General features: G+C 40.4%; 1 protein-coding gene across 1 annotated transcript in view; it reads left to right on the forward strand.

Moving 5' to 3' along the window:
* Positions 1–16696, forward strand: part of ccser1 (coiled-coil serine-rich protein 1) — a 117188-nt gene that overhangs the window by 50063 nt on the left and 50429 nt on the right. Inside the window, exons 9-10 of the mRNA XM_023395012.2 lie at positions 5744–5821; positions 11756–11836. Of these exons, the coding sequence (XP_023250780.1) occupies positions 5744–5821; positions 11756–11836 (159 nt within the window). The remainder of the gene's footprint in view (positions 1–5743; positions 5822–11755; positions 11837–16696) is intronic.

Below are 16696 nucleotides of genomic sequence, written 5' to 3' on the forward strand. Positions count from 1 at the left end.
GGGGGGGGGGGGGGGCTTAAGGAGCCCGGAGCCAATACTGCCTCTTTCAGTCGGCGGCTCAACTGAGAGGCTGCATAACAGACAGGATGAGATAAGTAAGAATTTTAAATCATGCAAAGCTACTCAAGTGGAGTCCCTGAATAAAAATATAGAAATTAACATAATAGGTCCCCTTTAATAGTAAAATTTTTCAATTATTCATTACACCAACATCTTGGAAAGTCAGTTCAGTTTGGGGCACAAAGGCATTTCAGACTGATCTCTTGCATTAGGTCAATCATCTTTTTTTTTCTTAGTCTTGTCAAATGCTACTTTGCAACAGTTGTTTAAAAGGGAAGACCAACATGTTTCAAGTTAACTCCCCTCCCCCAGGCTACGGCAACACGAAACAGCTGTGTTTTTGAAATAACAAACCATGACACCAGCTGATAAGAGGAACATGACTCATGATTTGTGGTTTGCTAATACAAATTAATTATAAATGTATGTGTGTGTGTATGTGTGTGTGTGTGTGTGTGTGTGTGCGTGTGTTATTTGCACATTCAGCTTTGAATATTCATATAATATTGAATATTCACAGTAAAACAGTTTGATAACCATTTAAATTGCTCCAGAAGGCATATGTTTTCTGCTGCTTCAGATGCAGCTGAGCATCTTGAAAGGCTTGGTCAGCTGTGCTTTTTATTTTCAAGAGATTCTTACTTCACTCAGAGAACACAGATAATTAAACCTACTCAAGAATTATATCTGAAGCTTGGCTATTTGTTAGATCTAAGCCATAGTTAAAGCCTGTCTTTGCGACCAGCCTCTGGTCCCTTAATATTTAATCTCTTACATTATCATCGATGTGTGTGTGGGTTCCAGTCTCTGCAACATGAAATACAGCTGAAGTACAATATTTCATAGCATTTAATTAGACTCATTTTTATAACTATACTGTACTATATATAAAATCTCTCTAAAATCTCTCAGTGATAGCTGCAGACGTGAGGCAACTCAGTGGCTCTTGCTACATTTCAGGGATGTGTAGGCAGGTGACATCTCTCTTCTATTTCAAACAGCGTAAATATTACAGAACTGGTTTGACAGGTTACCTAACTGTCTCTGTGTGACCTGTCAGCTCTACTGCCTTTTGAGGTACTTGGGACAGATACAGCACCTATAGCATCCATGACTTCTGCCTGCATGACTGTTGACAAGACACACCATGTCCTTAAGTTTATGTAGGTGCATTACAGTATCGCTTTATCATGTATAGCATAAGTCCAGATGCACAGAGAAGTTTATTTTCAAAGCTGTTGAATCATAGCTGACTTGAGGAGGTAATTTTGACCTGCTCTTTAGATTCTGCTGACGGCTCAGTTAATTCATAAAGACAGGTGACAGAGGTCACAGTTTTTTATTGTACATTCTTGGAGGCATGATACTGTATCTGTAAGAACAAATGACACATTTTTCATCACCTCCTCTCTTTTTTCACACTTAAGCTGCTTTCCTTGCCCTCTTCTGTCAGTGTGCATAAATAGTGTGCTATTAAAGTCATAATCATAGTCAGTCAGTCAGTCAGTGTCCACAGGTTTGTGTGTGTCTTTGAGATTGCCTATGTTTTTTAATCCAGTATTAAGAGTTAAGTGCTTTGCAAGAGGGTGTCCAAGTAGACATATGAGACAACATATAACCAAAGACTGACATATTAAGTTTAGATTTATGTCACTTACACCCAGTGTTCATTTGGCTTGAGTAGCCGATATTGTGCCACTTTCTGTACTCAGTTTTCATGCTCTAGTTTCATACATGATATTAAGTACACCACTTTGTACTTGAGGCTTTTGGCTTATTTGCTTTAGCATTTTGCACCAACAGGAAATGTGCTAATGGACATAAATCAGACAATGGGATTCATTCCTTTTTTTGGAGGGGGGGGGGGGGGGGGGGGGGACCAACATGTTTTCACAGTTTTTTTTTTTTCTCCTGTTTTTCAAGCTGTGCTCCTCCATGCCTCGTCTGCATTGCAGTTTGGGAAAATAGTGTGCATCAGCGCCGCACTGAAAATCAAGCAATTTTTACCATTCATGCTGGCATTTTTTTTTTTATCTGTGACCATATTATATACACAACATATTTACAGTTTGTACATAAGGAATGATTTGTGGAAATTCCGTTTATATACAGTATGGAGATGCATGTGTGTAATATTGATGAAGATGGCCTGAGAAATGGTTATTTCTCTCTATGCGTTCTACTTAATATTCAGAATACTCTTATCAACTCCTGTTTAGTCCAGGTCTAACTGGAGATCTCATATCTCACCTAGTGATCCTGTGAGTCCTGTGATCACATATGGAGCTCTGCATATATTGCATGTGTGATTTGCTCGGTCTCTTCACTGCTAATAGAATTGGTTCTCTTTTAGATCTTCTGACCAAGGATTTTTGGCTGTTAATCAGGCTACATTAAAAACTAAAGGTGACTGAGCATTTGAAATAGCTGCCCGCAACACTGGAGCTGCCTCCCTTTGGGCTATAGATTTGTGGATACTGCTGAGAGACCTTTAAAAAGAAGCTTAAAATTCATCTTTCCAGATCAGCCTTCATTGTTTTGAGGTTTGTTTTTGCTTTGCTTATACATTTTTAAAAAGATTTTTTATTATTATTGCTTCAAACACACTTCGTGACTCTGTCATAGCAGCGTTTTATATTAATTGACATATCAAAGAGTGGTTATGAGCAGAGTGAAGTTATTGAGGAGGCTCTGTCATGGCCACATAGGATATGCTGGTAGCCTAAAATGCAGTGACACACCAGGAATGTATAGTACTGTTGAGGATGTTCGACCCTTTCACATCCCTTTAAATTCACTTTAACAAGTGAAAAATCACAGATAGATATTGGTTACACTGGTATAAAGATAACAAGGAGAGTGCATTTGATTATGCTGTTATTTTTCATAGCCCTTTCCCCAATTTAAAGAGAGATGGGAGAGGGTTAGTGAAATAATTGATAAACAACCCTCACATTTTCTCAAATGTGTGTTTCTCAAAATAGTTAACAAATTGAATAATTTCTGTTAACAACGGGAATGTAATTCATCTCCATACCCTCTTCAACTGGCCACAGATTGCAAGCATAGAGTGGGCTCAACCTCTATACAAAATCACATAAAGTGGATGCACTCCAATAATTTTGATCAGATTTATCCCCACTGAGGCCATTCTAATCACATTACAAATAAATTCACATGCCCCACTTTTCTTCCTCAGCCCTTTCCATTCAATTCCGCCTTGAAAAATTGGTTGGAATGCAACCTGATGGGCGACTTAATGCATATTGTGGTGCTTCTTTCAGCGACCAGAATAATTTCGCATTTTAGTTTTTAGGTATGTTGTTGTTTCCCTCTTTTTGAATGGTTTGTATAAGGCAGTACGTGGTAGAGCTGCTCAGCAATGGAAGTACAACCCAACTGACAATGAAGTTAGGCCAGAACACACTTTTTTAAATTGTTAGGCGTCACATTGAGGTCATATGACCATATCCAGCCCCTTGGCATTGAACTCTGCATGTCCTAGTTAAAGTACATTGTCTCTTTTCTCATCCCTCTGTGTTTCTCTGATAGCTTATAACCGCTTCCTTCTCTTCTCTTTTTTTTTCTGTTTACACTGAACTTATAAACAAACCCCACAAGTCAATAAAGTGCATGGATTTAGTCATAAGCCTGTTCTTAACATTTGAGACACAACTACATGCAGTGTCATACACGCACACACAGGGCACAGAAGCACGCACGCTGTGAGGTTCAGTCCTTTTCGGGTGAGATTAATTTTAGCGACTGACTAATGTAGTAATTGTCACAGCATGTTAGTTTTTTTTCAGTCCCATTCAAATCTCGTGTTAGTAATTTTTGTGCTGTCTCTTGTGTATGTGTGTTCTGGCAGTAGGAAAAATATCCTTATTATCTATGAATACAAGTATCTCCCCCTGTAAAGCCAAGTAAACGGAGTCCATTCTGATTCAACACCGCTGGGTTTTGTTTTTGTTAATTGTTTTTGTATTTCCTAGTGGGAATGATATTCTTTTGCAGGTTTTATCACCATGGAAGCACTTAGCAAAGCTTTTAGCTTTGTCCTCCTTGACCATTATCTTGCACCGAGGTAAAGCCCTAACACAGACCTCAGCGTCAATTAGACCTGTAAAATGCGGAAGCCAGAAAACAAAACCCATCATAACATCTTTAGACACAGCACAGATCTTGGGTACATTGACCTTTATAATTTTTGGAAATTGTGACACATGGTCACCACCTCTGTAGCTGTCAAGTTAGGATGGAAAGTGCTTGGCATAACTGTGAGGAAAATAGACCACATTTTCTCTGAAACACAAAGTATTAGGTAGTATTAGGTTATGCTCCAGTTGACGTAAACACAAACACACTTTTAAGGAAGAGCGTCAGTTTTGTGTCAGGTTATTTGCCTGTGTTTGCATCAGAGAGGTCATTTAAAGGACGGTGCCGTAACTATATGGTTCCCTGTGGTCTCCTCCTGACTCTGTCTGTCCTTTAGCTAGATGGCTCCCCACAGTTCCAGACCATCATGCTCAGCCTCGGGCCTTCTCTGTCCTCTCCCTCTCTCTATCACTGTCCCCCTTTCCTCACATTTCCCCCTCATTTTCCTCCTGTTATCTTGCCCCTCTTTCCCTCTCTGGCTTTTATGTCCTTGAAGAGGTAATGACCATCTGTATGTCCATCATTTCATTCACTCCATCATATCGCTCCTTCTCTCTCACCCTCCAATTCCCTTCCTTTTCGTCTCTCCTTCTCAATGTGTCACTCGCTCTCCACGTCTTAGCCATCTGTCCGATTCAGTATGAAGTTGAATTTTTTAATAGAACTGCTAGTTCTGGTGCCCAGCTACATTTATCATTTTCAGGTGAGACAGTGTGTAGCCTGAGATCCTCTGGCAGCTTCACTGTTCCACAGTCCAGCTGAGGTCTGAAGACGAAAACCCTGACAGTCAAAATCAGCTTGGCTGACTACATTCTCTACAGTTTACACTTAATTGTATAAACAGGATTTCCTGTCAAATAAATTTACTTTAGAAACTTATTTAAGTGTGGTGGATAAATGTGACAAGTTAAATAACAATTTCAGAATAATTATAGTCTTAAGAATGAATACATTACGAACATCAAACAAATTTTAATGAAAGACATTTTTAGAACCATTTAGAATTTCTCTTCTTTTGCTGAGAAACACTCTGTAACTGTTGTTTCAAAAGGTGCAATAAGAATAAAGTTGTTTTTATTAGTATCGTTATTCTGCTACCTCATCCGTCTCCTGTCTCTGCTGCTCCTCTCCTTCTTCCCCATGGTAATGTCCCCTGACAGCACAAGGTCATATTAAAGTGCTGTGTGCTCTGGGGTGCCACCATAGGACACACCAAGTTTATCACACAGACATAGAGAGAGGAGGAGATCACGGTCCTGCAGCATGCCCCATATGACAACTTTATTACACGTACACACACACATCAGCAACACCAGCAACAAATACACTCATAAATGCACATAAAACACTTGCAAACACACATAAACATTTATGGAAACAGCCAGAGATTCTCACACACACACACACACACACACACACAGGTTCTACGTATTGCTTTTGTGGGAATGTGGTCCCTGAGATAAATCACTGCTGCCTGCAGTATCCTGAGTAATGTGTGACATGGTGTCTTGTTGCTTGTGTTTAGGATCCTGGCAGAGAGGAGACCTTGCTGCAGCAACTGAGGGAGAAAGACGAGCTGATTCTCAGACTCCAGAATGAACTGGTAAGATCCACTTACTAAACATATATAATAACAGGCAGGTTTGGGTTATAATATGAATGTAGAACAAAACATTAAATCCACTTTTGTCAGAGCTGGTGTTTTGAGTTTTAGTTATTGTTCTGTAGGAATAAACAATAATCACTGGACAGTGAAAATATTGACCTCTCTGTGTGGAAGCATTAAACATCTTACAGGAGAGAACAAGTTGTTGTCCCTGAGTTCAGGGCAGAATTTCTTTCCACTCAGCCAGGCGTGCCATAGCACTTCAATATTTAATAGAAAATAATCTCAAAATGCAATAGCGCAACATGCTGTCAACACAAAAATAAAGAGGCTATTGTGTATTTGCACTATAGACTTTTCCAGAGTTGGACTGGTCATTGGGAGCATGGGGAGAAATACTGGTGGGCCAATCAATAAAGTTTTTACCGGCCCTGTGTGGCCTCTGTGAGGCTGTCATTCATTCATTCAGAGCGAGCTGCGTGCAAGTTCAGGGACTGGGCTCACATATGTAATCAAACCCTCATCGACGTGACCTGGGCTGCAGCTGTCATTATCACTTTGTGAGGAGGATCAATTTTGTTCCCCCCAAGGATAACAATAATTCAGCAGGGGCAGGGATACAGTGCGGTCCAAGTGTCTGAGGTAACTGCTAAGCTAAAGAAACTAGCACTTCTGAATAGCAACAACAGAAACACCAGCAACCAGAAATGACATATGTTTACTGCAGCACATCCGCACAGCAATAAAAGCCCTGTAAAGAAGTTCAGGCTTTCTGTGCACTGAAATGTTAGAGGGCTTTTAATTTGAAACTGGTACAAGAAGTGTTGAGTTTGTATTAATGGATAATAATAATGAATAATAAATGCCCCCTGCTGATTTAATGTAAACCATTCGCACCAAATCATTTTGACAACGGCCAATGGGAAGAGTCCAACACTCAGTCGATCAATTGTATAACTTCATCACTCAGTCACAGGCATTCATAGATATCGTGTTTGGCCAGTCGAGCCAAAAAACAACAGATTTTTTCAATAAAGTGGATAACGACAGCTCCCTTGTACCTCCCTGTCATAATAAAATGGTACTATGTAGCAGTTGCCATTGCCTCTTTGCGTGCCATAAGGATGTGTTGTTGTGGGAAGTATCCAGTAAAGCAAAATGTTGGAAATGTCTGCACCTCATCAGAGATGCAGTTCATACCAGGCGTTGAGAAATGGAGGGTCTGCTCATCTAATTTTATCTCTGTCACAGTTTCTTTTTCTTGGTCTCTGTTTTTCTAAACTTTGAAATGAATAATTAAAGCAACTTGAATGTCTTTAAATTATTTGTTTTATGGATATAAATTAAAGACTAATTGCCTTTGAAGCACAAATCTTTTCATTCCCTTTCAAGCATTAAAATCCTTCTTTTTAGAAAGGTTAAAAAACATATCAAAGAAGTGGAAAGTTTTACTTGTGTTAAAGTAGCTTTGTCAGTTTTCTCTTCTCTGATGATCTTCAGCTATGTGAGGCTACATACTGCAGAGGGTGGAGTGACAGTAAAGACTGACCACAGAAAGAGAGAAGAAATAAATGTGAGAATGTTTTTATAGTTGGCTTGAAGTCACACCATCTATATCACATGGCGTGGCACCAGGAAGCCCATCTTTTCCATCTTTTCCATTAATGTAAACAGTTTGTTCCCGCCAGCCTAATGTAATAGCAAAATTATTGGGACTCCAGTCCAGCCAAGAGAGATGTATAATTTTTTCGAAAATTGCCTCTGTAGACCAGGATGGGAACCATGAGATCATTTCCATGTTTGGATATTTGGAATAACGGAACTGTCATCATTAAATGTAGAGATTTAAATGCAAAGTATATTGTGTTTTTTTCCACCGTTTTGGAAGCTTGATTGTTGGATCGTCTGCAAAAATGCTCCATGCGGCAACATTTTTCATAGTTTGTCATCAACATGTCTGTAATTTGTCACCTGTTCTATCAAAGCAATGTAATGCAGACATTATGCCAGGCCTTAGCAGGATAATGTGCCAGTGTTATGGTTTTATTATGGGAGATGCCAGTCTAACCCACTGACTTGAGTCTCATTTGGCGTCTGTTTGTTTGATCACTTTCTGGCACTCGCGTCTCATTTTTCTCGCTCTTCCTCTTTCCTCTCCTCTCTTGTCCTCTCTCTCTTTCTCTGTCTTCCTGTCAGCAGCACCCCACCCCCACCCCCACCCCCCCACTTCTCTGTCTCTGTGGGCTGTATTCAGCACTATGTGCACCCGATGTGGAGCTGATACCAAAGCTGAGCACATTTGTATTCACACCTTAGACTTATCTGAGGACTTAAATGGCCACTTAGACAGCTACATGCACAGGAACATTTCCCCCAAAACGTAGGTGGGCCTAGAGTTACCTACTATTCAGACCTGGAGCTTTTTTCTCATCCAATAGCCACTCCAGAAGGGAGCTCTATTAAATCTAGTGCCAACGTTAAACAGTTCATGTAACAATAATTTCTGTGTTTTTTTTAATCACAATAACTCATTTCCTGTAGTTAGTTCTATTTTTACTAAATACACACAGCAGCTTCTAATAATCTGTAATGAATTTTACATTTAATTATCATTTCATTTCACAAGGAAATGGAATTCATTATTTAAAACACTTGAAATGAACTACTCCAAATGAGCCAAGTAGAAGTTATAGAAGAGTTCAGATCATTTTTGTTTTAAAGATGATAGTATTTCACTGTGGCAGTCTTCAGTGGCCAGGGTTGATTGATTTGTCTGGAGACTGCTAAAGCTTTTTTTTTTTTTAGCTGTCATAATGGTTCAAGATTGTCAAAAGATTATAGTGTTGTGATCAAGAAGGTTATTAAGCAGAATTTGTTTCACCTAACTGTGTCAGGAACTTTGATATGTGGTTGGGCTGGTGCAGTAAATTACTGATTAAAAACACACACAGCACTAGCAGTGTCATAGTAATATTTCTTCATTGGCCTGATCCAAGGACTGTCAAAAAATAGCTCCAAGGTGGGCACACACACTCGCTGACTGTCTCTTTGAAGCTCTTGGTATCTTTTAACCTCTCTCTGTTTTCACATTGGAAACCGTAGAGCAAATTAACAAGACCATCAATGAGACAACTATTAATGGGAATCTGCACTCGATGCCCACTTTATTTGATCATTACAGCTGTAAAATCTAATGTGACATAATGTTTTGCCACATTTCAATATAGTGTAGTAACAGCAACCTCATTAATAAACATACTTAGATTAATATCTCTGACAGTGTTAGTCAAATTGATCATTATTGTGTTTGTAGAGGTAGAATTAATTGCTGAGCAGTTGTATTGGATTGCATCAAATTTAACAATGTTTAGCTAATGAGGTAGGCACTGAATGTATCTCAAAACTATAAACATCAAGTAGTAGTAGTAGGACAAACCAGAGAGCCTCACAGTGTTGTGGACTTGATGTCAGTAATTTTAATGTGCTGCACAGAAATCAAGTGAATCATACTGCATGCACAGCACATCATACTGGACACTGCTAACTTTCCTCCCATAGCTTTTGATTTAACATTTGACCTTAAGCAGCAAACTTAAAGGATAAGGTTTGGAATATTCCATGTTAGATTTTCTTTGTACATCCCACAAAAAGACCAAAACCAGCAATGTGGAAGTCCGTCCCTCAGTACTTTCCAACTTCCCCAGCCTGAGATTCTGAACCATGAGCCCAGTGACTCCCACTGAACATGTACCTTTTTAAAAGTAGGTCAGAAATGTATAGTTTCATTATTTTTTTAGACAGGATTAGACGTTTTCTAAAATAGCAAGAAACTACTGTTTTTATCAAACATCACTAAAACAGGAGTTTTAGTGAGTTTGATAGTAGACTGTTGAGTATTGTGAGTATTTATGGCAGCAGGGTGGTATGTGTGGCATTGACTCAAATAAACTACAGTGCTTATGTTTATGATAATGAAGAGACATGTAACACAGCGTGGCTCACTGATGTGTTTTTAATGGATTTTGGTCCATGATATAGAGGAATAAGCTAAACTCTATCAGGCTTTGGATACATAACCAGTAGTTGTTAGTAGAATCAAATTATTGTTGGTGTTTGGTTATTATAGGATTTGTTGATAATAACAAAAATATAAACCATCTCTGGACTTATCCTGGATGATTGATATCCTCCTCTGTTTACTTTGTTTCATTCTTTTCACTTCTTTTCTTTCTTTTCTCTCATCACCCACGTTTTTGTCTCTTTTTATCTCTCCCTTTCTCCCATATGGTGACATGGTGAAGCCACCAAGTGACTGAGTGTGTTCTTTCCATCAATCTGTCTTTAGGGCGTGCAATTGCTTGCACATGCACAAACATACACACAGAAGCTGATCAGCCTCATCTGTGTGTGTGTGTGTGTGTGTGTGTGTGTGTGTGTGTGTGTGTGTGTGTGTATTCATCTGTTTGGCACTTCTTTCTGACAGTGCTGTTCTGGTTCCTGCCGCCAGCTGGATCTAATTTCCATACATATACCACTTGTATGTGTTTTTAGCAAAAGTCTGCATATCTACTTGTTTGTATAATAATAATAATTGTCTAATACTAGGCTGTATCCTTGCTGCAGCCACAGACAAGCCTTCATTTTATCTGCACTATATGCCCTTGAAATAAAGGTCATTCTGTCAAATTTCTGAAGTTGTGCATTGTGGGGGCCGTGTTGTGCTTATAAACACTGATGAGCATGTATACGTGTCTGTGTGTCTCAAAGGGAAACCTTGCCTGCTGCAGCTAAGTTAAAGTGCAGCATTTTGAAGGAAAGGGCAGCTCATAGCCAATGCTCCCCTTGCTCTTCCTCCTTCTGTAAATCTGCCAGTGAAAACCTATTAATTATCTCCTAGAAGGACCTGCTAGCTGGCTGGCCATCACTAGCTGTCACTTTTTATGAGATTTCTCGTCTCTCTGCTGCTGCATTTTGTTGAAGGACCGTGCTCCAACTGCAACATTTAACTGCGGCAAGCCTCCCTTGCTTTTTCGTATAGTCATGGGCATGACTAATGAAAACAGATTTTTAACTCAATCTGTCAGCTCACGTGTGCTGGATTTGAACAGGACAGTATATATTTGAGTTTCTAGCTGTATCATAAATTATCTCTTTCATTCTCATAAACCTTCCTTACATCTTGTCCTAATTTGCTTGATTAATTTTAATCAAGGTTAATGAATTTCTCAATATTTCATGGCCACTGCAACTTTCAGCCCGTTCTGTTCCCCGACCCATGAGCAGTGTAGGGCAAGCACGACAGAATGATTGGTGACATCGTCATAAAATGCTTCAGGTGGAAATAGTACTCGGTCCTTCTCATTCAGAGGACTTTCAACCTGCCGTTTCAATATAGTCACACAGAGGGAGACCACAGGAGCCGGCAGGTTCCTGGTAAAAGTAAAAGTGCTGTATTTGGAAGGAAAGGGCCTATGCTTTTCTCTCTACACTTCCCTCTGTAAATCTGCCAGAGGAAACCTATTAATTATCTCCTAGAAGGACCTTTCTAGCGGGCTGGCCAGCACTAGCTGTCACTTTTTATGAATTCTTCTCTACTGGTGCACTTTGAGGATGGCCTCTGCTCCAGTATTTGGCTGTAGAAAAGTTCTCCTGCAATTCAGCCCCGTTTTATGACCTCTTGGATTTCCAGGAGAGACAGACGAAGGGGAAAAACAGATTTGGGTTTGTTGAAGTTGTTTAGAGTTGCAGTTATTATTTTTTTTTTCTCTTGATGGCTACCTAAGCATGGAAACCAACTGCACTAAGTGTTACAAGTGGAGGCATAAGTCTGCTGGGAGAGCATTTAGTTGTTCTCATTTATTTGTGTTTGATGTTCTTTTTTTGGTGTGATTTTGGACACGGTTGATGGGGGTGTGTTTGTTTTGTATGCAGGAGAGTGCCAAAGCTGCCCTGAAGATGAAAGACTGCCAAATGATTGACCGCGTAACACAGACAGAACACATGGGGCCAGAGGTGAGATACACACAGACCACTCGGTCTTTCCTTTGCTCTCTCAGACACAAACACACAAACAATGCACTGCGCGCTACATTTTTAGCAGTGAAATGTGCTTAATGTAAGGATGCCTGACTATGAGATTGAATATCACAAGATGAGGCTCAGTTTTAACAAAAATCTTCACTCTGAGCCTCTTCCTTCTCTATCCTCTCGCTTTGTTATCCTATTTGTGATAATACATTTTATGCTGAGCCGCAGCAGCCATCTCTCGGTTCTTCCTTCCTTTCTTTTGCCTCTCTTGAAGAGCATTCTTTTCACAATGAGCTAAAACTCTAATCCATCTTATTCTTTCTAAAGATGTTGTACTGCAGTGACATTCATATCATAGTCCACTACTTGCTCCTTCCTTCCTCCTTTCCAGTGTTGTGCTGCTTCCTACCTGCCTGCCTGCCTAACACCTTCAGTTGACATGGCCTCTTTGGCTTCACCAGGGGCTGACAGTATGGGAACGCAGCAGACTTAATGGATGACTGTCTAAAAATGGCTGCCTGTAACTGAAACAGGAGCAGAGTTTCGTGGTCTGTTTCTTTGTCTCTCTTTTCTTTCTTTTAAAACGCCTTTTTCATCTCCTCTTCCTGCTCCAGAGGTTCTTTTATACCTTTTAATCCTGCCGCGTATAAAGTCGGCAAGAAATATTGTTAAAAGGGGGAAAGCTGTGTCATTGTGTGAGCGAGCAGGTGCACAATACCCACACTAACACATAAAAACACACACAAACTCACACTACACAACAGATAAGGTTTGACTTAACTCATACAATGTCAGCTGCCAAATGAATGCATTATTTGCACATAACAGAAATAAAACTTTCTCTCTGACGATTTACATGTATATGCTGCAGAACACCAAATAACTTTTCCACTACTCTGAACTTAACTTTAGTTGCAGGCTACACAGAGCGCTTGCTTTATATTCTTTTACTTGCATGCAGAGATTTAGACAAAGAATGATGCAATTTGCTTTAGAGCACTAAAATGCTTAATATGAGGATTCTGATACCATATTTTACACTGATGTCCACCTTTATTTGGTTATTTTTGTCGTGATGTATATTCAAGTTCAACTGTCATTTACGACCAATTGTCAGAGAGAGAGAGAGAGAGAGAGAGAGAGAGAGAGAGAGAGAGAGAGAGAGAGAGAGAGAGAGAGAGAGAGAGAGAGAGAGAGAGAGAGAGAGAGAAGCTGAGTATGCTAGCTTTGTAAATCATGATAGGGTACAAAGAGCAGACATGTGCTCCATTCCTCAAAATGATCCACATTTGGTGTCCAGCACTATGGGTGCATGTGTTATTAGCGCAAGTATTAGAACCTGTTTCAATCATGACCAATCACATTGGCACCTATTTTCCCCTTAAACAGGTGCCAATGGTTTTGCAAAGGAGTGGAGAGTACTGTGATGAACTGAAATAAATACAGTTCAATGAGTAGTTGTGATTCTGCTCGTCCACATGTTGTCCGGTGTAACCACGGGTCTATTGCCACTTGAGTTTGGTACATTTGCTAGATGCACTTGGAAACAAAGAGATGAAAAATAGTCCTGAGTGTGTTCTCTGATTTAGAGAGAAAAAAGACGGTTTTATTATCCTCAAATTTTTTTCATGGAGGTAAGCAAACTTTGCTTGTCCAGTTCATCTTGAAAGTGCCATTTCCTCCAAAACCTGTCATGGACTTTACTCCATAATCTTGCAGTCTGTGCAGAATATCAAACTATAACAGACCAGTTTGATGTTTGGAGTTTGTGTGGTTATTCTGCACCATCCTGATCTGATTAAGGTATTCACAGTGGATCTGCTGTGTTTATCTATGCTTTAACAATGTGTGCCACTCAAATTGGAGACTACAGATGGAACACACACCTGCCGCCCTGATATAACAATAAAGGGAGTTAATCAGCTGAATGGATATGCCTTAATATAAGTTACTTTAATGTAGAAATAAAATTCAATTTTGGTTATGAATTAAAATAAGTTATATGTACATTGTGTGTCCAGCAACTAAAGTCTTACAAATTACACAGATCACAGTGCAAACCTGTCCAGGCCTACGCGTCTGTAGACTGTGAAAAAAAATCAGTGAATTGACAAGAAAATTGCAGCGCAGCCCCAGATTGTTAGTGGCACTTCCTCTGCTTTGATTATGTTTCTTCAGTGGTGCACACCGAGTCACCAAAACAGGTGCAAGCAAGGAAAAAACCTTACTCTGCCTCCGAAAAGTGGCACTTTGCTGACTGCGTCCATATGAAGTTACAGCCCTGAATCTTTCCATTTTAACATAACTGTCATAATTTTTCCTTCATCAGTCTTTCCTTTAACTATGTTCAAACTTTCCTTCCTCTCTGCTTCTTTCTTGCTTTCACTTTCTCTCCTCACACACACACACACACACACACACACACACACACACACACACACAGCCTTAGATATGACTGCGCTGCGCTGTGCTCCATTTGCCATCACTGACTAATGCATTTCTCATAATATAGCCTGAAATGGCCTCACATAATTGTATGTTTGTTGGTACTGGAGGCTAAAACAAACAAAGGTGTGGGTTTGTGTGTGCGGTGTGTGTTAGTGTGCAAATTTGTATGCATGCCCTGTGTTTGTCATTGCCTAAGTGTCTGCTTATGCAAGTGTGTGTGTGTGTGTGTGTGTTTGGTTTGTGAAGCAGCCATTAGTCCTGGCCTTGGACAGCAAAGTCAATAAAAATGCTGTTGAAAGTGTCAAAGTAATTTAGGTTGCATAGGTTGCATTTATGCTTCAGACAGTATAATTCACTCATTACTGTGATTGTTAATGTGTTTTTATGTGTCGTCATGCCTCACGTTGCATAATTTGCACATTAGTGTGGTGATGCCCTTAACAGAGCATGGACTTTGCTGAGCTACTTTGTTTACTTACTAATTGTTTGTCCAGACATTTTTCTCTGGACAAAACACCCGCAGAAAAAATGTGTGACTGTGTGTTGAGAGATTACATATTTTTAAGTTGTTTCATACCCTCAGCTCTGGTATTTTGTTTTCATTCTGAGTAATGTCACTTAATTTCATTAAAACTAATTTCAGACAATCACCTTGATTTGCTTCATCAAGAGGGTTGAGAGAAAGATGATTAGTCTTTGTTCCCGTAGTGGAGTGTGAGGTGAAAGGAGCCAGTCGAGCTGGTTCGGGCATCTGGTTAGGATACCCCCTGCAGGCTGCCTTCCTTTGGAGGTCTTTTCAGACATGTCCAACTGGTAGGAGGCCTTGGGGGAGACCTAGAACACGCTGGAGAGATTATATATCTGATCTGGCATGGGAACGCCTTGGGATCTGGCAGGAAGAGCTAGAAAAATGTTGCTGGGGAAAGGGACGTCCTGACTGCTTTACTTGATGGATGGACGGATGGATAGATGGGTGGATAATTTCAAACAATCACCTTGATTTGCCTCACCAAGAGGGTAGAGCGAAAAATAGAAAGTCTTTGCTCCCGTAGTAGATTGTGGGGTGAGATTTCATCATTCAAGATTCTTTCAATTAGATCACCTCTGAGGTGAAGTGGTTTGATTAATTGGCATTTGAATTCAAGTAGTGCCGCTAAGTGTCTCATCTTATCAGCAGGTGGGAAAACTCATATTAGCATTCCATATACAGTACTAATCCTTTCATATGGAGTAGGGCAGTAGAGAGATGGGGATATGTCAGAGGGATGGTAGTTATCCCAAACTCCTTTACTGTATGTCAGGGCTACAGTGACTTTATATTCCTAATAGAGTGTGACCAGCTATTGAAAGTCTGGCCAGTACCTAACCGTATGGCATTGCTATCTATTAAAAGACCAGTACAGAGCTATAGAGTCCTCCATATGCTCAGGCCCCTTGAGTAGATGGGCTCTTAATTAGAGGAGCAGCTGGCTGCCCGCTAGCAAGCTAGGCTAGCAGCACAGGTGACTTAACTCAGCAGTAGCTTACAGCATGTGCGGCCTGATTTTAGCACCCCCCCTCCCATGTGTGCATGCCTGTGTGTATAGGAAAGAGATGGAGAGGAAGGGGGAGGGGGTGGGGGGGTCATGCGTGCTTGGAAGTGTTTGGGAGATGCTGCAGCATGGAGCAGGCCTATATAGGTTAGCTACCCCAGTGCATCGAGGACAGTCAGCTAGCAACAGAAAGTGTGTCTACAAGTGGGGCAGCTATTTCTACTGCCTCCGCCACTTCACGAGGTCGACCATCTCACTCATCCACTCTCCTTCTTTTCTGGAACGTCCTCCTACTTTTCCTCACTCTGTTGTCCTCCTCTTTCTTTTCTACCTGCTTTCTTTCCCTCTTCTCTGAAAGTGCAGAATTTAGTTTTAGTTTTCAGAAGCTCCTCTCCTCTCCTCTCCTCTCCTCTCCTCTCCTCTCCTCTCCTCTCCTCCTCACCCAGGTTTCCAGGGCTCCTGGAATCCATCAGGGATTCTCCTGTCCTGGTTTCCCCACCATCAGACTCTCTGTCCTAGGGATAGTCCCTGGTCCCTGCACTCTGTCCCACAGAAACACAACTTTAGGCCAACTTGCATCAAAGTTCCTCTTTTATTTTGCTTTAACAGGGCTAACTTGTGTCTTGCTGAGTTCTAGGAAGGTCAAGAAGAAAGAAAAGAAAAACTTGGATTGCTGGACCGCATGCCACACTCTCACAATTCATGTTGTGCTCTCAAAAGATTGTTTGCATTAATGCTGACTTCAGATTAAATTACTCTAATCTTAGAAGTTCATCTTGTTAGTTTTCACAGCTATAGTTGGGAAAATGAAATTGACCATTTTATCAAAGCTGTCATCAGTGACGGACCATTTTCCATTTATTAC

Source organism: Seriola lalandi, unplaced genomic scaffold (genome assembly GCF_002814215.2).
Source record: "Seriola lalandi dorsalis isolate HSWRI2012SDOR001 ecotype SW California unplaced genomic scaffold, Sedor1 jcf7180002054955, whole genome shotgun sequence".
Taxonomy (NCBI): Eukaryota; Metazoa; Chordata; class Actinopteri; order Carangiformes; family Carangidae; genus Seriola; species Seriola lalandi.